The sequence below is a fragment of the Saccopteryx bilineata genome, chromosome X, assembly GCF_036850765.1.
Source record: "Saccopteryx bilineata isolate mSacBil1 chromosome X, mSacBil1_pri_phased_curated, whole genome shotgun sequence".
Lineage (NCBI taxonomy): Eukaryota > Metazoa > Chordata > Mammalia > Chiroptera > Emballonuridae > Saccopteryx > Saccopteryx bilineata.
In genome coordinates, this window is record NC_089502.1 from 61,057,027 (window position 1) to 61,078,467 (window position 21,441).

General features: G+C 43.1%; 1 protein-coding gene across 1 annotated transcript; it reads left to right on the top strand.

Moving 5' to 3' along the window:
- The first annotated feature begins 5,524 nt into the window (after positions 1–5,524).
- Positions 5,525–8,033, top strand: LOC136316873 (transcription elongation factor A protein-like 3). Its single transcript, XM_066249200.1, has 3 exons — positions 5,525–5,860; positions 6,372–6,438; positions 6,772–8,033. Exons 1-3 carry the CDS (start codon positions 5,680–5,682, stop codon positions 7,379–7,381), a joined length of 858 nt encoding a protein of 285 aa, XP_066105297.1. The 5' UTR covers positions 5,525–5,679; the 3' UTR covers positions 7,382–8,033.
- Positions 8,034–21,441: the final 13,408 nt, after the last annotated feature.

Below are 21,441 nucleotides of genomic sequence, written 5' to 3' on the forward strand. Positions count from 1 at the left end.
TTCTTAGTATATCAATTATATTCCTTTTCTTTGTTTTTTTGTTTGTTTGTTTTGTTTTGTTTTGAGCAGGGTGAGGCAGACAAACAGAAAGAGAGAGAGATGAGAAACATCAACTTGTTGTTGTGACACCTTAGTTGTTCACTGATTGCTTTCTCATATGTGCTTTGACCCATGGGGTTACAGCTGAGCCAAACACCCTTTCTCAAGCCAGCAACCCTGTACTCAAGCCAGTTACCTTGGGGCCATGTCTATGATCCCATACTCAAGCCAGCAACCCCATGCTTAAGCTAGTGACTCTCCCCCAAAGCCAGATGAGCCCGTGCTCAAGCTGGCATCCTCGGGGTTTTGAACCCAGGTCTGCAGCTCTACCCACTAAACCACCCCCGGTCAGGCTCAATTATATTTCTTTTAAAACTTTTAAAATTTATTTCCCTTGAGTTTACAGTACGTATTTTTAACTAAGCTCACATTCAAATAATATTCTTCTGCTTCATTTACACATAGTAAAGGTACTTTATTACAAAGTATTCATCATTCATTTCCCTGATCCTTATCCTATAATCACTCAATACATTGTTACTATTATTACTTTAAACAGTTATCTTTTAAATCAATTAAGAGGAAGCAAAATGAAACATTTTATTTTACTTCATTCCATGCCAATGTTCTTCTTTTATAGGGATCTGAATTATTTTTCTTCTACCTAGAGAAAAATCTTTCACTATTTCTTAAAGGGAAGATTTGCTGGTGCTAAGTTCCATCAGTTTTTGTTTGCCTGAGATCTTTATATTATTTATCTTTCAGTTTTGAAGAATAATTTCACTAGATATACAAATTTAGTTTGGTGGGTTTCTTTTTTTTAAGTATTTTATTTATTGCTTTTTAGAGAGAGGAAAGAGAGAAAGGTGAGGAGGGAGGAGTGAAAAGCATCAACTCACAGTTGCTTCTCCTATGTGCCTTGCCTGGGCAAGCCTGGGGTCTCAAATCAGCAACTCAGCATTCTAGGTCAATGCTTTATGCAGTGTGCCACCACAGGTCAGGCTGGTGGGTTTTTTTTCTTCTAACACTTTAAATATTTTCACAGTTACAGAGATAGTAGTGTTAACACTGAAATGGAAGATTTGTTTATTTCTCCTTGTATTTTTGTCAAGTTTTGTTTTATTCATTTTGAGATCCAGTTAATAAGGGAATACAAATGTTAACATAATAAATGACACTCCTTATGTCTTGTAATGCTTTCTGCTTTAAAGTCTATTTTGTTGTTAATTTAACAATAATGACTTTCTTTTGGTTAATGTTTTCATGTTATAATTTTCCTTATACTTTTACTTTCAGTCTTCTTGTATTTTTATATTTCAGATGTCTTTTATAAACAATATATAGTTGGTTTTTTTCCAGCCTGAAAATATTTATCTTTTGATTGCTTCATGTAAAACCATTTACATTTAATGTACTTATTGATATAAATATATATAAATTAACCATTGTTACAAGTTCCTTCTGTATGTCCCATTTGAATTGTTAGTTTTCTCTTCTTTAGGATTTATTATTTTCTTATTTTTGCCCCTTATTAGATTAGAAGTTTTACATTCTTACTCTTCCTTAATGCTTATCTGGCAATTATAGCTTACAGTCTTGGTTTAACAAAGGCTAATATTACTTTCTAGTTCTTCTACATGCTTCCCTGGTAATGATGGAACTTTAATAGTGTTACACTAGTCTTCCTGACTTGGTATTTTTCAATGTGAATTAACAAGATAATTTTGTTTTATATAGTATTGATTTAAATTTGCATAGATATATATCCTTTTAATTGTTGCTTATCCCTTCATCTCCAGTCTTCCATCTGGGATAATTTTCCTGATATCTGAAAAATGCCCTATAGCATTTAGTATTTCCTTTGGTTCATGCCTGTGGCTGGCAGTCTTTCTGTTTTTGTTTATTTGTAAAAGTCTTTATTTCACCTTCATTTTTGAAGGATACTTTTGCTGGTTATCAGTTTCTTGGTTGGCATTTATTTTCTTTCAAGACACTAAAGATATTCTACCATCTTTATGCTTTCATTATTGCTGGTGAAAAGTCAAAAATCAGCCTAACTTTTGTTCCTTTCAAGGAACACTCTTTTACTGGCTACTTTTATGATTTTCTTTGACTCTATGCAAGTTCACTATTATGCATCTGTGCATGTATTTAATTTTATTTATTCTGTTTGGGATATGTTGGATTTATTGGATCTTTGGATCAATATCTTTCATCAGTTCTGAAAAATCCTTAGCTGTTATATCTCCAAATATTGCCTCTGGACAATTCCATTTATAGCTTCCATTCAGAACTCCAGTTAAACATATGTTAGACCTTGGGTGGTGAACACAATACAATATACAGATGATGTATTATAGAATTGTACACCTGAAACCTATATAATTTTTATTTACCATTGTTACCCCAATACATTTAATAAAAAAAAGATAAAGATAAATGCTAGACCTTATTATACTCTCCCATCTGTATTTTTCATATTTTTACTCCCTGTTCAGCCTTATGGATAGTCACTTCTTAACATAATTTCAAGTCCTTTAATTCTTTCTTAAGCTATATCTAATCTGCTGTTAAAGCTATCCATTGAGTTTCTAATTTCAGCTAAGTTATTTTTGACTTTTAGAATTTCCACTTGTTTTTTTTCTGCTTTTTTGGATTCTAGTTCCCTGTTGAAATTTCAATATTGGATGTTATTTATCTGAATACAGTAAGCATCATGGTTTCAGAGTCTGTATCTGCTAATTCACAGCTAATATTGCCTATGATCTCTACTGCTTCTTTTTTTCTTAGCAATAGAGAGAGACAGGGCCAGACAGACAGGAAGGGAGAGAGATGAGAAGCATCAAATCATAGTTGCGGCACCTTAGTTGCTCATTAATTGCTTTCTCATATGTGCATTGACCAGGGCCCTCCAGCTGAGCCAGTGACTCCTTGCTCAAGCCAGTAAACTTGAGCTCAAGCCAGTGACCTTTAGCTTTAAGTAAGCAACCTATGGGCTCAAGCCAGTGACCATGGAGTCATATTTATGATTGCAAGCTCAAGTCTGCAACCCCGCACTCAAGCTGGAAAGCCAATGCTCAAGCCAGATGAGCCCATGCTAAAGCCAGTGACCTTGGGGTTTCGAACCTGGATCCTCAGCATTGCAAGCTGACATTCTATCTACTGTGCCACCACCTGGTCAGGCTGCTTATTACTTAATGGTGTCTTTTTCTTTGTGTGTCAGCATTGTACATGAACAATTGTTTATTGAAATAATTTTAGGACTATTATAATGGAATCTTACTACAGAGAAGATTTTGTTTTCCAGGCCCATAAAGGTTTTTCCTGTCAGAAACTACCATAATCTATGCTCCAAGCCCACCTAGATGTTGCAAAGCCATGCTTGAAAACTTTGTGAGGTTTCATGTATTTCCTGTTTATAATTACCCTTAAAGTAAAACATTGAGGTTCCAGCATCATTTGTTAGAAAACCCCTCCCCTTTCAATGAGCCTTAGGTGTTGATTATTTTTTATTTATTGAGTTTTAGTGAGAAAGGAAGGAAGAGAGAGACAGAGAGGAACATCTGTTTCTGTATGTGCCCTGACAAGGGATTGAACCAGAAATTTCTGTGCTTGGAGACAAAGTTCCAACAAACCGAACCATTAGGCCAGAGTGGGTGTTGATTTTTTAAAAGGATTGATTGGTTGATTTTAGAAAGAGAGAGAGGAAGGGAGAAAGAGAAAGAGAAATATCCAATTGTTCTTCCCATCCAACATTTACTGGTTGACTTCTGTATGTGCCACAACCAAGGATCAAACACACAACCTTGGCGTATCAGGACAATGCTCCAATCAACTGAGCTACCTGGCCAAGGCTGGTGTTGAATTTTGTTACTATACGCCTTGAGTGAGCTTTAGTTTCAACTCAGTTTGTCACTGGTTTATTCCTTAACCTTTATTTTATTATTATTACTACTTTTTAGAGAGAGAGACAGGGACAGACAGGAAGGGAGAAAGGTGAGAAGCATCAGTTCTTCTTTGTGGCACCTTAGTTGATCATTGCTTGCTTTTTCAAATATGCATTGACCAAGGGGCTCCAGACAAGCCAGCAACCTTTGGGCTCAAGGCAGTGACCATGAGGTCATGTCTATGATCCCATTCTCAAGGTGGCGACCCTGCACTTCATCTGTTGAGGCTGTATTCTATCCTGATGAGCCCACACTCAAGCTGAAACCTCAAGGTTTTCAACCTAGATCCACAGCATCCCAGGATGATGCTGTGTCTACTGCGCCACTGCCTGGTCAGGCCTTAACCTTTGTTCTTTAACAAAATGCCCTCAAGACAAAGTTAACCATATGAATAATAAAAGAAAACATGGGTGCCTGTCAGGTGGTGGCATTGGACTGGGATTCTGAGAACCCAAGTTTGAAACCCATAGGTCACCAGCTTGAGTGTGGGCTCATCCAGCTTGAGCACAGGGTCACTGGCTTGAGCGCAGGGTTACTGGCTTGAGTGTGGGATCATAGACATAACCTCAAGATCACTGGCTTGAGCCCAAGGTTACTGGTTTCAGCAAGGTGTCATCTGGTCTACTGTAGCCCCCTGATCAAGGCACGTATGAGAAAGCAGTCTATGAACAACTAATGTGCCACAACTATGAGTTGATGCTTCTCATCTCTTTCCCTTCCTGTGTTGTTCCTTTTCTCGCACGATAAAAAAATTAATAAATTTAAAAAGAAAACATGGGTAAATTCCTTTAACTTTATGTAGAAAAGGGTCATTTACTATTAGTTAAAATCTAGATGCAATAAAAGTATGATAAATGTCATTACTTTTTAAAATGTATAGAAGAAATACACCATAAAATCACAAAGCAACCAACAAACTGGAAGTAGGTATTTGCAGCACATATAATAAAGGCCTAATAGTTAATATATAAAGAAAACTTGAAAAATGAGGGGTGAAAGACCAATAGCCCAATAGAAGACTGGAAAGACAAGAACATACAATTTACAATAATATTAAAATGTTCATTAAACAGAAATGCGAAATAAAATGCCTTTGAGAGACTTCATCTATTACATTAGTGGAAATTAAAAAATAGGTCACATGTTATATTAGGGTGTGGGGAACGCATACTCCTACATTACTGGTGGAAAGCAGAAAAATGGGTCTGAGCCTCAAGGGCAGGGATAGCCTGGCGATGTAATTTAGGAATCACCTGTGTTTGAAGGGAAATGAACACAGATCACGCAGGCAGAGAGAACACACGGGCTGAGTGAGAAGGGAGGAGGCCCAGGAAGACCCTCCTCAGGTAGCAGGGCAGCTACGTGGCAGGCACCGTCACCGGCGCTCTGGGTCAGGCAGAGCCGGTCTTGAATGTGGGCTGGGGCGCAGTTGCTGAGCGCTCCTAGGGAAGTCCAGCACCCTCCGGGGGATGGATCAGCCGTCACACCTGGCGACAAGGCATCTCCCAGGGATGCTGGGCGGTGGCCTGCGATGCACCAGGAAGTCTTGATGGAGTCAAAGCTGCCTCCACCTGTTTCGGTGACTCGCCCATTGCTATCACCCCCACCCCACTCATGCACACACCGTCAGCAGCTGTCAGGTCCCTCAGAATATGCGTGAGGGGGGAGCAAGCTGGTGTGATGCGGCGCTCACATGACCGGCCGGGCACCCACGTGGGCAGCAGCGCCCCCTCCATCAGATCTTGGCGCCGTCCGCTCCTGTTGCCCGTGTGGTGCCAGCTCCCTGAGCTGCGCAGGCAGCGGGCGAGGGGCCAGCGGGCTTCCACCAGCCCGAGGAGCCACAGGCCTGGCCCGGGCCGCAGGTCAGTGTGCAGGTAGGTGCTGTGGAAAGGACCCTTGAGCAGCGGTGGGGGTGGAGAAAGCGAAGTAGTCCTGGAGATGGGGGAAACGAGGGACGCAATGTGGGTGGGGGGCAGGTGGGAAGGGAGAACCCCATCACAAACCCCACCATCTCAACCCCCCCCCCTGCCTCTGCACCCTCCATCCATTTTAGAGCCCGAAATAGTGGGGGCGCCCCTGCAGTGCGACAGTGAAACGTAGGCTTATTCTGGAAATAACCCCCGTCACTACACCAAACGAGGAAATATTTACCTCCGTGAAAAGGGGGCAAGAGTGGGGTGGGTTGCTGGTAGGGGTGGTGGACACAGAGGGCCAAACAGTTTGGAAAGCGTCCTGGTCTGGTGCCCAAGGCTTGAAGACATATGGGGACTGGGGTGCGGGGCAGGTAGGGGAGGGCAACGTTGGATGTGGAGCGCCCAGATTCAGGAAAGGGACCTCAACCCACTGAGCACGCAGCACCTGTCCTTCTCTGCTGTCTGTCTGCAGCTCTGCGTGACGGTCCCCAGCACTCTGCAAGGCTAGGGGAGGAGGAACCTGTCCAGAATCCCTGCAGGTCAGTGAAAGGGGGAGGGGCACTGGAGGTGGGGTGTGTGTGGGGGGGTGTGGAGCACAGCTTGGGCAAAATCTGAGGGCCTGCCTCCACGTATAATATAAAGACACCCCCGCCCTGCCAGGCCGAAGGATGGTGCAGGTGGCAGGGCCTGCCAGAGAAATGGTTGCCTCTGGTGTGTGGGAGGAACAGTGGGGGAAAGTCTGGCAGAAGGCCAGGTCAAGGGAACCCTGACTGCGGGCCAGATGCCAGTGCCATCCAGACCTGCACTCCACCCCCAGCCCTCAGTCTCCCTTGTCTCCTCTTTCCCTGCTCTCTCCCCACCCCACTCCCCAGGGACAGCAGAAGGAGGGGCCATCTCGACATGGAAAAACTCTACAAGGACAACGAAGGAATGCTGGAAAACGAGGGAAAGCCAGAAGATGAAGTAGATACAGAAGATGAAGGGAGGTCGGATGAGGAAGAAAAGCCAGATGTGGAGGGGGAGCCAGGGCACGAAGATAAGCGCCAGGAGGAGGTGCAGCCAGGGGGTGAGGGGGGGCAAGAGGAGCAGAGCGAGTCCGCAGGTGAGGGCAAGGCACGCGGTGAGGGCAAACCGGAGCCCCAGGCCCAGCCAGAGAGCCAGCCCCGGGCCGCGGAAAAGCGCCCAGCTGAAGATTATGTGCCCCGGAAGGCAAAGCGGAAAACGGACAGGGGCACGGAAGACTCCCCCAAGGACTACCAGGAGAACCTACAGGAAAGGCATCTGGGCAGTGAGGAGATGAGAGAAGGTGGAGATGTGTCCAGGGCTCAGGAACAGCTAAGGAAAAACCAGAAAAGGGGTGGTTTGCATTGGATGCAAAGAGAGGTACAGGATCCATTAGTGCCAAGGGGCCAACGCGGTGTGAGGGGAGTGAGGGGCGGAGGTAGGGGCCAGAGGGGCTTACACGATATTCCCTATCTTTAATGCCCCTTGTCGTCAAATCTGATATCTCTGGCAGAAATATTGCCGACCCTGCTTTCCCTGGTGGGCAGTTGCTAAGTGATGTCTTTCATCTTAAGCTGATACTTTGCTATTGGTGTGTGTCACTCTTGTTACCAGCAGCCTTTTGATCCAACTATACAGTGCTCTGTGTTTCAGTAGGCGATATTCACCCATGTGCATGGAAAAGATGTTCATGGTACTTTGTAAAACTAAAAAGAAAAACACTGTTTTCAGAGCCACATATACAGTGTCAGCCCATTTTTGTAAAAGATATGAATGTTTGTATAATGCATTTGTGTATATAGAAAACTCTGAATGTGTGTATACACTAAAAAGCAGGCAATGGTTTTTCTGCATGGTAGCCCAAAAGAGGTCTTGCCTGTGCTAAAAAAAAAAAAAAAAATCCAATCACCTGATGGTTAGGTACCTCCATGTCATTGCTTTGAAGGCGTGACCATCCCGTGTTGTCCCCTAGTTGTAACCATTGTCAAGGGTTACTGATGTCCCTTTTCCTGGGTCTACTAATGTATTATGGCTCCATCCGTGATTCTTTTTCTTTGCTTTGCTTACTAATCTCCCCTTTTTCCTAAAGGATATGGATTATGTTTGTCAAAATAAAGAATCCAGAAATCAATACATGGTTCACCATTGAAATGTTCAGTGAGCTTATGGGGGCAATGGAGACACTCAAAACTCTTGTCAGAATGTAAAATGATAAGTAAAACACATGGTCTCTAGGGCTCATTGCTAGAGGGATTAACCTGGGAGTTATAGCAACAGATACAACGCTGTACAGGTCAGTCTTGTTGTCTGTGAAATGGGAATAAAACTTGCCTCACAGACTGTTGGGTGGATCAGATGAGGTACTGAGTATGAGAGCTTGCTGTGCTGGCTCCTTTGCAGTAGTAGGAACCTGAAACCTATCAGACACTCAAGGGAGAACTGAAGGTTGGTCTCACCTGTGGCCAGGAGCAAGTCCAAGTAGCTGAGAAGAGATAGCACTCTTCTCTGAATACTGGCACTTATGTTCTGCTGTGCCTTGTACCCTCGGCTGACAGCTATTGATATGGAGTCCTCATGGTGAGGGCTTTCTGAAGCCATTAGTCTTCACAGGGCCAAAGCTCCTCTTTGACTCCTATAGGAGTGTGGATAAAGCCTGTCTCCGAACTTCAGAGTTGCACCTACCCAAGTGTACTGCCCCAGGGCTATCTGGGCCTGCTGCATTATACTGTTCTTGGTAGTCATTAATATTTTTTAGTTCATTTATATTTGCTTATAGTTTCTTTTCTCTTCATAAGACTCATATATTTTGCCTGACAAGGTGATGACGCAATGGATAGAGCATCGGATTGGGATGCAGAGGACCCAGGTTCGAGACTCTGAGGTAGCCAACTGGAGCGTGGGTTCACCTGGTTTGAGCAAAAAGCTCACCAGCTTGGACCCAAGGTTGCTGGCTCGAGCAAGGGGTTACTCGGTCTGCTGAAGGCCCACGGTCAAGGCACATATGAGAAAGCAATCAATGAACAACTAAGGTCTTGCAATGAAAAACTGATGATTGATGCTTCTCATCTCTGTCCCTGTTAAAAAAAAAGACTCATATATTTTGGTTCCACTGGGGGCTGTGTCCTGAGGCTAATCTATGGACCGGTCAATGAATGATGATTTAAACTGGACACCATACTGCAGTACCCCAGGGAAACCATATCTAAATTTACATACTTTTCTTCGTATGAGTTTATTCTCTAAAACGTCTCCTGTCTGACTTGCTATATAATATCAAGGGACTGATCCACACATAATCACAAGAGTGTTACACAACTGGGTTTCCAAGCTGAAAATATCTCTTCTCATTCCAAACCAATTCCAACTGGAAAGGGTAATAGTCTCTTGAAAATATCAAAAACTCAATGTGAGGCATTTTTTAACCTACCAGTATGTTCCTTTCTTAAAATAGACTTTTTCTTATTTATTTTGATATTCCTTATACTGTAGTTGACACATTTATATAATAAGTTATGATTGAATCAGGAACTCTGAGTTTAAAGAGATACACCATTTATGGAACAGAAGACTCAATAGTGTTAATATGATAATTCTCTCCAAAACTGATCTATAAATTCAATGCCATCCCAACAGAAACTTCAGCAAAATAGAATTCTAAAAGTTATATGGAAAAGCAAAGGACATAAAATAACCAAAATATTTTGAAAATGAAGAACAAATTTAGAGGAATCATTGCCTGATTTCAAGACTAACTGTAAAGCTACAGTAGTTAAGATTGTGTAGTATTGGCATAAGGATAGACATACAGATCAGTGGAATAAAACAATCCAGAAACAGACCTGTACATATATAGTCAATTCATTTTTATTTTTATTTTATTTTTTTTTTTAGATTTTATTTATTCATTATAGAGAGGAGAGAGAGAGAGAGAGAGAAGGGGGAGGAGCAGGAAGCATCAACTCCCATATGTGCCTTGACCAGGCAAGCCCAGGGTTTCGAACCGGCAACCTCAGTGTTTCCAGGTTGACGCTTTATCCACTGCGCCACCACAGGTCAGGCTATAGTCAATTCATTTTTAAAAGGTCCCAAAATAATTCAGAGAAAGGTAGACTTTTCAACAAATGATGCTGTAACAAATGGATATTGTTGTTCTTTCTTTCTTTCTCTTTCTTTCTTTCTTTCTTCTTTCTTTCTTCTTTCTTTCTTTCTTCTTTCTTTCTTTCTTCTTTCTTTCTTTCTTTCTTTCTTTCTTTCTTTCTTTCTTTCTTTCTTTCTTTCTTTCTTTTTCTTTTCTTTTCTTGCCAGAGAGATAAATAGGAAGAGAGAGATGAGAAGCATCAACTTGTGGTTGTGGCACTTTAGTTGTTCATTGATTGCTTCTCATATGGGCCTTGACTTGGGGGCTACAGCAGATCAAGTGACTCCTTGCTCAAGCCAGGGACCTTGGGCTCAAGCCAGCAACCTTGGGCTTCAAGTTAATGACCTTTGGGCTCAAGCCAGTGACCATGGGGTCATGTCTATGATCCCATGTTCAAGGTGGCAACCCTGCACTCAAGCTGGTGAGCCTACACTCAAGCCAGCGACCTCAGGGTTTCAAACCTCGGTTCTTAGTGTCCCAGGCCAATGCTCTATCCAGTGAGCCACTGCTTGGCTAGGATGGACGTTGTCTTAATTTGATCTGCTAAACAAAAATACTACAGATGGGGTGGCTGAAAAACAAAGGTTTATTTTTCACAGTTGTGGAGTCTGGGAAGTCTAAAATTAACATGCTGCCAGATTCGGTGTCTGATGAGGGCCTGATTCCTGGTTCATAAACAGGTGGTTTTACATGGCAGAAGGGGCAAAGGAGCTCTCTGCGGTCTCTTTCATAGTGGAACTAATCTCATTCACTTATTAAGAGTATCTTGAGATCCAAATGCTACCAGGCCACATATCCTTCTAAATAGCCAATACTTATTCAGATGGTGAGTGTACCCACTGGAGGCATCTACTACAGAGGGAACTCTTTGTAATTGGGAGGAAAAATCCTCATCTCTGTAGATATCATTCAGCCTTTCCTCCCAGAAATTCCAGTGTTTGCTCAATGAGCCCATGCACAAAGGAGGAGCAGAGCTATGCAAAAGCTCAATATATTGACTCCCTTTACCAACCTGATCTGACTACTGCCACAGCTGAGTCCAAAACCTGCCAACAACAGAGGCCAATGTTGAGCCCCAACACGGCACCATTTCTAGGGAGTACCAGCCATCCACTTGAAAAAGGACGACTACAGTGGACCTCTCCACCACAGAGAGACTGCTTTGTCTTTAAATGAAAATAATTACACTTTATAAGATTGCAGTTTTATTGAGATGTAATTCATATGCCATGAAATTTGGCCTTTTAAAGTGTACAATTCAGTTGTATTGAGTATATTCACACAGTTTTAAAACCCTGTACATTAGCAAACACTACATATTCCCATCCACCACCATCCTCACCCCAGTCAATTACTGGCAACCACTAATCTACCTTCTCTCTGTATGGATTTGGCTACTGTGGACATTTCATATAAATGGAGTCATACAATATGTGGTCTCTTCTGACTACCTTCTTTCACTCAACACATTTTTTCAAAGATTTTATTTAGTGATTTCACAGAGAAAAGAGAAGGTGGGGGAAGAGAAAGAAGTAGTTGCTTCACTCTAGCTGTTCACTGGTTGCTTGTTGTATGTTTCTTGGCCAGAGAAGCCCAGGGGTTTGAACCAGCAACCTCAGTGCTCCAGGTTGTTGGTTTATCTACTGCACCACCACAGACCAGGTTTATCATAATGTGTTGAAGATTCACCTACGCTGCAGCATGTATCAGTGCTCCATTCCTTTTTACTGCCTAATAATATTCTATTAAATGCTATATCTAATTTATTTATCCATTCATCAGTTTATGAACATTTGGGTTGTTCTCATTTTTGGCCATTATGAATAATGCTGCTATGAAAATCTATGTAAAAGTTATTGTTTGAACATATTTCAATTATTTGGGATATATATATATATATACCTATCATAGAATTGATGGGTCATAGAGTAACTCTGTTCAACATTTTGAGGAGCTGCTAAATGTTTTTAAAAAGGGGAAGCATCATTTCACATTCCCACCAACAATGTATGAGCTTCTAATTTCTTCATATTCTCACTGCGACTTCTTTGGTGTTTTTAAAAAATCTATCCTAGTGAATGTGAAGTGATATCTCATTCATATTTGCATTTTCATAATGGGTAATGATAATAAATATATTTTCATGGGTATAGTGACAATTTGTATATCTTCTTTAGAGAAATAGCAATTCAAAACGTTTGCCCATGCCTGACCAGTGATGGCACTGTGGGTAGAGCACTGACCCAGAACACCAAGGTTTCTGCCTCGATCCTGAGTTTGCTGGCTTGAGCCTGGTGTTGCCAGCTTCAGCACAGGGTCGCCAGTTTGATCCCCAGTCAAGGCATGTATGAGAAGCAATCAATGAACAACAAAGAGTGCTGCAATATGAGTTGATGCTTCTCATCTTTCTCCCTTTGTGTCTCTGTCTCTTTCTCTTCCTCTCATTAAAAAAAAGAAAGAAAGAATAGGTTGTGGGTTCAATATCTGGTCAGGACATATACAAGCATCAGCCAATGAATGCATAAAGAAGTGAAACAACAAATCGATGTTTCTCTCTCTCTCTCCCTCTTCTCTCTCGCTCTCTATAAAAAAATTAAAAATTAAAAAAAATCCCCAAATCAATGTAAAACACTATATCAATAGAATAAAAAACAAAAATCAAATGACAATCTCAAAAGGTACAGAAAAAGCATTTTTTTTTTTTTTTTACAGAGACAGAGAATCAAAGAGAGGGATAGATAGGAATGGAGATGAGAAGCATCAATCATCAGTTTTTCATTGGGACACCAATGAACCAGTTGTTCATTGATTGCTTTCTCATATGTGTCTTGACCGTGGGGCTACAGTAGACCGAGTAACCCCTTGCTCGAACCAGCGACCTTGGGTCCAAGCTGGTGAGCTTCTGCTCAAACCAGATGAGCCGGTGCTCAAGCTGGCAACCTCGGGGTTTCAAACCTGGGTCCTCCACATCCCAGTCCGACACTCTATCCACTGTGCCACCGCCTGTTCAGGCAGAAAAAGCATTTTTAAAAATCCAACACATTTTCATGATAAAAGCACACAGCAAACTAGAAATAGAAAAGGACTTCTTCAATCTGACAAAAGACATCTATGAAAAATGCACAGGTAACATACTCAATGGTGAAAAATTGTATGCTTTCTCCTTAAGATCAGGAACAAGATAAGATGCTACCTCTTTCCACTTCTACTCAATGTTGTGCTAGCCATGGAAGACAGGCAAGAAAGAGAAATAAAAAGCATCCAGACTGAAAGAGATAGAAGTAAAAACTGTTTCTATTCTTAAATGACATAATTTTATATAGAAAATCTTAAGAACTCCACTAAAAAAAATACTAGAACTAAATTGAATCTTGCTACCTTATTCAGCAAGGTTGCAGGATACAATCTGAATATATAAAATCAATTGTATTTCTATATACCTGCAATGAACAATCCAAAAATAAAATTAAGAAAGCAATTTCATTTATAATAGCATAATTAAGCATAAACTATTTAAGGATAAGTTTAACAAAAGTGTAGAAATTTTACATTAAAAACTAAAAAACAGCCTCACTAGGCAGTTGTACAGTGGACAGAGCATCGGACGTGGATGTGGAGAACCCAGGTTTGAAACCCAGAGGTCGCTGATTTGAGTGCGGGCTCATGTGGCTTGAATGTAGGCTCACCAGCTTGAGCACGAGCTCACCAGCTTGAGCTTGAGAACATAGACATGACCCCTTGGTCGCTGGTTTGAGCCCAAAGGTCACTGGCTTGAAGCCCAAGGTCGCTGGCTTGAGCAAGGGGTCACTCGCTCTGCTGTAGCCCCCTAGTCAAGGCACATATGAGAAAGCAATCAATGAACAACTAAGGAGCCGCAACAAAGAACTAATGTTTCTCATTTCTTCCTGTCTGCCTGTCCATATCTGTCCCTCTCTCTGTCTCTCTGTCTCTCTGTCTCTGTCACACAAACACACACACACACACACACAACAAAAAAGATCTAAAAATAGAAAAACATCTCATCTTGTTAAAATGACAATAATCCCTAAACTGATCTACAGATTAAGTGCAACCCCTGTCAGAATTATTCTTTTTTTTTCTTTTTTCATTTATTTAAAAGTACTCCACAATAAAGAGGGTTTTTTAAATTTTCATTTTTGGTTTTTGAACAAGGGGACTGGCATTGTCATTTCACATGGCTATGCAAATTATGTCCAAATCTGTCACCCAGACCTCAGACTGTGGTTTAGGCCCTTTTGAGAGTCTCTGAAAGACCAAGAGTAAGGCTGTATGTAAGGCTGTATGTCGGAGTCCAGCCAAGAAAGCCAGCACATGATGAATTCTGTGCTCTGAACTCTTCTGGATTCTAGGAAAGGCAAGAGCAGCCACAGAATGCAGTGGTCCCCACTCAGGCTGAATGGTATTCTTAAGAGAAGCCCCTCCAGCCCTGGCTGGATAGCTCAGTTAGAGCATTGTTCCAAAGCACAGAGGTTGCTGGTTCGATCCCCGGTCAGGATCCCAACATACAGGAACAGATGCTCCTATCTCTCTCTTGTTCCCTTCTTTCCTCTCTCAAAAAATCAATAAAATAAACATTAAAAAAAGTTTAATGAGAGAAGCCCCTTCTCACCGTGGCAGGCAGCATGGAATCATTGCCTCATAGAACTGGAAGAGATCACATTCATCGTTCTATCACTGCCCCTTTTAGGGAGAAGGAGGAGGACACACAAGTACAGGGTGGGGAGAGGCTCCCAGGCCTTCAAAACCCTCCAGGGAGTAAGTGCCAGCCCAAGTCCTGCTCAGCCCAAGCTTGGTGCTGCCTCCCTCTGGCCCCACTGGCCCTGCCTTCCTTGTCCCTGGGTGTTTTACCACAGCCTGAGTTGCTACCCTACCTTTCCTCAAAAACTCTTCCTTGTTTCTCTGGGCGTGTACCGGGTATGTGTGTGTTGGCCCAGGTAGGATGAGGCCAGGAGCAGAAAAGAACAGGTTCTGGCTATTGCATTTCCCCCTTGACTGTTTTCCTCTGGAATGGCAGTAGGGGAGGACAGCTCGAGAGCCACAGTCTGGACAAGGCCTGCCGCAGCCCACAGCAGCAAGTCTTGAGACCGAAGTACTGCCTTGGATGTCATTAGGGAAGAGTGCAGAGGCCGTGGCAGCAGGAAGGGCTGAGGAGAGGTCAGACGTCAACTGCAGGTGGGCTGGCCCTGCAAAGTGAAAGCAGACCTCCGTGGAGTCTGTGCTGTAGAGGGGCTCAGCTGGAGGGGGGCTCAGTCCTGCCACAGAAATGTTGCCTCCCCAGGGTACAGGAATCCCTGAACCAGAAATTTGCCTTGGACTTCCTCAGATACCTCAGAGAAAGGCCCTGCCCCTGTAGACTGTTGTCATAACAACAGCCTCCAGAGACTGACTGTCCTTCCCCTGCACCCTGGCTGCGCTGCCTGCCTTCAGCTCCTGTTACATGAACACTCTTATGCTGCCCACCCTGACTGTACAATGAAGGTGTCTGGAGCCCACTGCCAGGAACAGTTTTACAAAGTGGTTAAAAGTTCAATCTCTCGCCTGATCAGATGGTGGCGCAGTGGATAGAGCGTCAGACTGGGACGCAGAGGACCCAGGTTCGAGACCCCGAGGTCGCCAGCTTGAGCGCGGGCTCATCTGGTTTGAGCAAAAAGCTCACCAGCTTGGACCCAAGGTCTCTGGCTCAAACAAGGGGTTACTCGGTCTGCTGAAGGCCTGCAGTCAAGGCACATATGAAAGAGCAATCAATGAACAACTAAGATGTCGCAATGCGCAATGAAAAACTAATGATTGATGCTTCTAATCTCTCTGTTCCTGTCTCTCTGTCCCTGTCTATCCCTCACTCTGACTGTCTCTGTAAAAAAATAATAAAAATTAAAAAAAAAGTTCAATCTATCATGTCACACTGCTGGAGTTTAAAATCCTACCTCAGCTACTTACTAGCATCTTTGTTTCCATGGGGACAATCTGTAACCTCTCAGAACCTTAATTATCTCACCTGGAAAATGGAGTTTCTTACACTTCAACCCTCACTAGCAATAGTGAGCGCAGCAACATATCGTCACAGAACTGTACATCAGCAGTATCAAATCAAATCCATAAGGATTATCTCATAGCCCCCACCCTGATCACACACAGACAAGTAATTTTTTTTTTTAATTTTCTTTCTTTTTTTCTTTTTTTGTACTTTTCTGAAGCTGGAAACGGGGAGAGACAGTCAGACAGACTCCCGCATGTGCCCGACCGGGATCCACCCGGCTCGCCCACCAGAGGCGACGCTCCGCCCACCGGGGGGCGACGCTCTACCCCTCCGGGGCATCGCTCTGCCGTGACCAGAGCCACTCTAGCGCCTGGGGCAGAGGCCAAGGAGCCATCCCCAGCGCCCAGGCCATCTTTGCTCCAATGGAGCCTTGGCTGCGGGAGGGGAAGAGAGAGACAGAGAGGAAGGAGGGGGTGGGGATGGAGAAGCAAATGGGCACTTCTCCTATGTGCCCTGGCCGGGAATTGAACCCGGGTCCCCCGCACGCCAGGCCGACGCTCTACCGCTGAGCCAACCGGCCAGGGCCGACAAGTAATTTTTAACATATGGTTGTAACAAATGGTTGTCACCCTGGCAGAAACACCTTCACCTATTCCTTGTTTAGAGTCCTTCCTCTCAAGAGAACCCCAAATCAGCTACTGTCAGACAGTGATTTAGAACCAATACCAAGACATCGTTTTCTTTCCTCCTTTCCCAGTTCCAATTCCTCGTATCTTGTCTCCCCCACCCTAATGTTTACCAAGTTCTCATCAAGGGTTAACTTATACTGGTTCAGGAACTTTTAGGGACAATAGTGTCTTTTATCAGGAGTATTAGAAAGTGATCTTATCCTGAGAAGTCACACTGAGGAAAGGAAGGGAGCTGGCCCAGTAGGGCACGAACTCCTGGGTGTCACAATCAACAGGGAAAAGGAATTTTTTTTAAAAAAATTTGGAATCAGAACTCTTTGCTGTGATCTTCCCTAGATCTTTCCTGATTTAACATCCTATTTAGTACTAATGGTGTGCTTTAAACCAATATTTTGTAGCTAATGTACCGAATGACAGAATCTGGATTCAAAGAATGAGGGAGAGGCTCTAATAAGACAAGATTTAAGCCAGAAAAACAGAAGGAAGCTTCTGTACTTGGGTTAAAATAAAAATGACGTATAGGAATGCAATAACAGGGTTGTACGAAACTAATCTAGAGGTAACAGTTAACTGCAACTTAAACGGGATTTAATTGTGATATAGCACCACAAAATCTGCTGTGATCTTAGGATGTGTCGACAGATGTATAGTGGCTATTCAGGAATGAAAAATGTAGGCCTGGCCGGTTGGCTCAGTGGTAGAGCGTCGGCCTGGCGTGTAGAGGTCCCGGGTTCAATTCTCGGCCAGGGCACACAGGAGAAGCCCATCTGCTTCTCCACCCTCCCCCTCTCCTTCCTGTCTGTCTCTCTCTTCCCCTCCCGCAGGGAGGCTCCATTGGAGCAAAGATGGCCCGGGCTCTGGGGATGGCTCCTTGGCCTCTGCCCCAGGCACTAGAGTGGCTCTGGTCGCGACAGAGCGACGTCCTGGAGGGGCAGAGCATCGCCCCCTGGTGAGCAGAGCGTCGCCCCCTGGTGGGCATGCCGGGTGGATCCCGGTCGGGCGCATGCGGGAGTCTGGCTGACTGTATCTCCCCGTTTCCAGCTTCAGAAAAATACAAAAAAAAATGTGATAAGATCACTCCAGTCTACACTAGTTATGCTACTCAGTATTTTCAGAGACATTTACAAATTCAGGAGTGTAGGGCCAAGAGTCGCTGCCGTCATGGCCATGCACATGCAGGTTCCCATTGGATTCGGGTAGATGGGAAAGAAACAGTGGAGCCAAAAAATGGCGGGCCATTCATTTATTCAAGTCTCGAACAGGCTGATGAGCAAACACACAGGGCTCCCAAAGCCACTGACACATTCTCTGGTTCCACAACCAGGAGAATCTTCTCCGGTTTCTCCGTAAATCAAAGGCTCCACCAGTCTCAGTGGAACTCGTGAAAGCCCCTCAGCTCTGGTTCCCCATCTGCACACCTCCTCTTTCTCTTTACAAACTGACTTCTTCCTCAGCACTCTGCATTCTCTCTGCTCTCTCACTTTGCAAACATGACTTCCTTCTGCCTCTCCTTCTCTTTCTCTCTTCTCTCTATTGAAAACTTTCTGGCAGGAAAACCTCTCCTCCAGCAAACATTAGCAGGACAATGGTCCTTTCCAAATGGGAAGGTAATTTGCAATTTCACAGATCACATACCTGGTACTGCCCAGTGCCATTTTTTAACAGTAAAAGTGAGCAAGCTCAAAAAATACAAATTTTACAAACTCATTTGCCCAACAAGGAGTATGTAGGATGGTCAGTAACTCTGAAAAAATAGATCATGTCAGAAAGAGGTGAAAGTACTGGAGAGGATTTTTTAAGAACATAATTGTTTAAGGGTTAAATGAGATAGCATATTGAAAGTGCTTAGTGTAATGTCCAGCATAAGTTCTCAATTAATGTCAACAATAAAAGAATGATAATTAAGCCTAACCAGGTAGTGGTGCAGTGGATAGAGCATCAGCCAAGGATGCTAAGGGCCCGGGTCTGAAACTCCAAGGTTGCTTGCTTGAGTGTGGGATCATCAACATGACCCCATGGTCACTGACCCAAAGGTCACTGGCTTGAGCAAGGGGTCACTGGCTTAGCTGGAGACCCCTGATCAAGGCACATATGAGGAAGCAGTCAATGAACAACTGAAGTGCTGCAGCTCTGAGTTGATGTTTTTCATCTTTCTCCCTTCCTGTCTTCTGTCCCCATCTGTCCCCTCCCTTTTGCTCTCGCTAAAAAAAGAATAGTAGTGTTATTGCCACTATGTCATACTATGATTATTATTACTATTATTATAGTTAATGTTTATAGAGTGCTTTCTTTATGCTAGGTGCTATTCCAGGCCCTTTACAGATACTAACCCATTCATTTCTCTTGCCAATTCTATAAGGTAGGCATTATTATGTCTTCAAGTTTGCAGATGAAGAAGTTGAGTAACAGAAAGGTCAAGTACATTGTTTCACAGATGGGGAAAGAACCAGAACATTAACTCTGGCAGTGTCAAACTATCAAGGGTAAAAGGCACATTTATGTTATTATTTTTTGTGTGTGAGAGGAGGAGAGATAGACTCCCACATGTGCCTCGACTGGGATCCAGCCGGCAACCGCTGTCTGGGGCCAATGCTCAAATCAACCAAGCTGTTCTCCACACCCGAGGCCAAAGCTTGCACCAACTGAGCCACTGGCTACAGGAGGGGAAGAGAGAGAGAAAGGGGAAAGGTAGAGGGAGAGAAGCAAATGATTACTTCTTTTGTATGCCCTGACTGAGGATCAAATCTGGGACATTCATATGTTAGGCCAACACTTTATGCCCTGAGCCAACCAGCCAGGGCCGTACTTTTGTATTTTATACTTGTTACATACCATCCCAGAGGGCAAAACCAGTATCAATGTGTGTAAACTATTGGGAGGAAGAATTTAGTCCAACAACTGTGACAACGTACCAAAGAACTGTAAAACTTAGTATTGGCAACACCATTTTAAAGAGGAAAAGTCAGGCTTCTTGCCCCCTCCTTTCTTTAGAGAATGGAGGGAGAAGGATGTGGGAGCTTCCTGGTTTAGAAGGATGGCTGGGTCATTTAGTTTAACTATAGTTCTCTGAAGGAATAAAGGTTATCTGAAGAACTTCTTTTCCCTTTCAATAAGAGACAATATTTACATATCCTACACCGATTTTAACTCTTCCTCCCTTCCTGGAATCCTGAGAGTAACATATACCTCTAGACAAAGGAATGGGAGGTAGACACTAAAAGATTTGTGAATGTCTTTGATATGTAAAACGACATCACCATTGTGTTACCTCCTAAATTTTAATGCGTAAGAATGCTTTTATAGATCCTACAGACGAATGTTGTAAGCTTATTGTGTCATGCTCCTCATTTTCCCTCAACCTATATGTGATCAAGTCTATATAACTAGCTTCAGGGCTATTTTGTACACACATGATTTGGGTTAGCTATCCCCCATGTAAGTCATATGCAGCTGGCTTATTAATAAATCTCCTCCTAAAAATTCTTCTGTATCCTTCCTTGGTGTTGTAACATCCACCGGGTACAAGGACAAACGTCGGAGACCTTCAGGAGTATAGATGTAACTTTATTGGCCAGTTTTACCTGTGCAGGGGCAAATTCCCGAGGTGTCTGGAGACACTGTGCTCACAAGGAGCTGCAGATGGGAATCGCACCTAGCGCTCACAGCTAAATCTTTTTATAAGCTAAGCAAGCAAGTATACAGAAGCAAATGTGGTGGTAACCTATTTGCTAAGGGGCTGCACATAGCATAGCAACAGGGGCTGGGGTCTAGCTCATTGGTAAATTCCAAACATAAACTTCTGATAAGGGTCTTTTAACCAATAGAATGCAAACGTTTGTCTTTTCTTTTTTTTTTTTTTTTCCTCAGCCTCACAGGGTCCCTATCTGTCTCTGCTTCTTGAATGACCTTGGGCATGTTATTCCTAACAGAACAGGAGTAGGACCTGCCTGTAACCCTTAAGTTCCCTGTTCCATTAGTGCCCTGCCTATTTTCTGATCTTCTCTTGGTCCTTACATTCCCTACTCCTGATAGGGCATAAATCAAACCCTTGATTCTTCATCAGTGGGAAGAATGGTATAAGTAGGTTGAGATAGGACCATTACCTTTACAGTTTCAATTCTTTCCTTTATAAATGCAAGGAGTTTATTAAGAACTATAGGCCCAACAGTGAGAGCTAACAAAAGTATCAGTAATGGCCCAGCAATTGTAGATATAAGAGTAGTTAGCCAAGGGGAAGTTCTGAACATAGAGGCATACCAACCTGGGTTATCTTCTTCATCTAACTTCCTATCCTTTAATCTATTTGCTAACACTTTAATATTTTCTCTAATTACTCCAGAACTATTAGCATAGAAACAGCATTCTTCTCCTAAGGCTGCACATAGTCCTCCTTGCTTGAGGAAAAGGAGGTTTAGTCCTCTCCTATTCTGTAGGGCTACTTCCGCTAGGGAATCTATTTGCTTTTCTAAGAAAATTACCTGGTTCTGGAGTATGGCAATGTCCTTTGAGAAAGTATGAGACAATTGCTTCAAATTCAAGTCTCCCTGTATTAGAGCTGCAGCTCCTACTGATGCCGATCTGATGACACCTATAGTAGCTATAATAGGTATTAGAACGGGAGCTCTCTTCTCCCTTACAGGTGGAACAAGAAGGAACTTAGGGTTGCCTCCTTACAGATACACTTGTGGGATGATGTATGCACTGACAGAGTTCA

Coding starts and splice junctions, on each gene's coding strand:
- LOC136316873 (XM_066249200.1), top strand. CDS start 5,680: ATGACCGGCCGGGCACCCACGTGGGCAGCAGCGCCCCCTCCATCAGAT. Junction 5,861..6,371: donor GGCCGCAGGTCAGTGTGCAG/GTAGGTGCTGTG, acceptor GTCTGTCTGCAG/CTCTGCGTGACGGTCCCCAG. Junction 6,439..6,771: donor CCTGTCCAGAATCCCTGCAG/GTCAGTGAAAGG, acceptor CCCACTCCCCAG/GGACAGCAGAAGGAGGGGCC.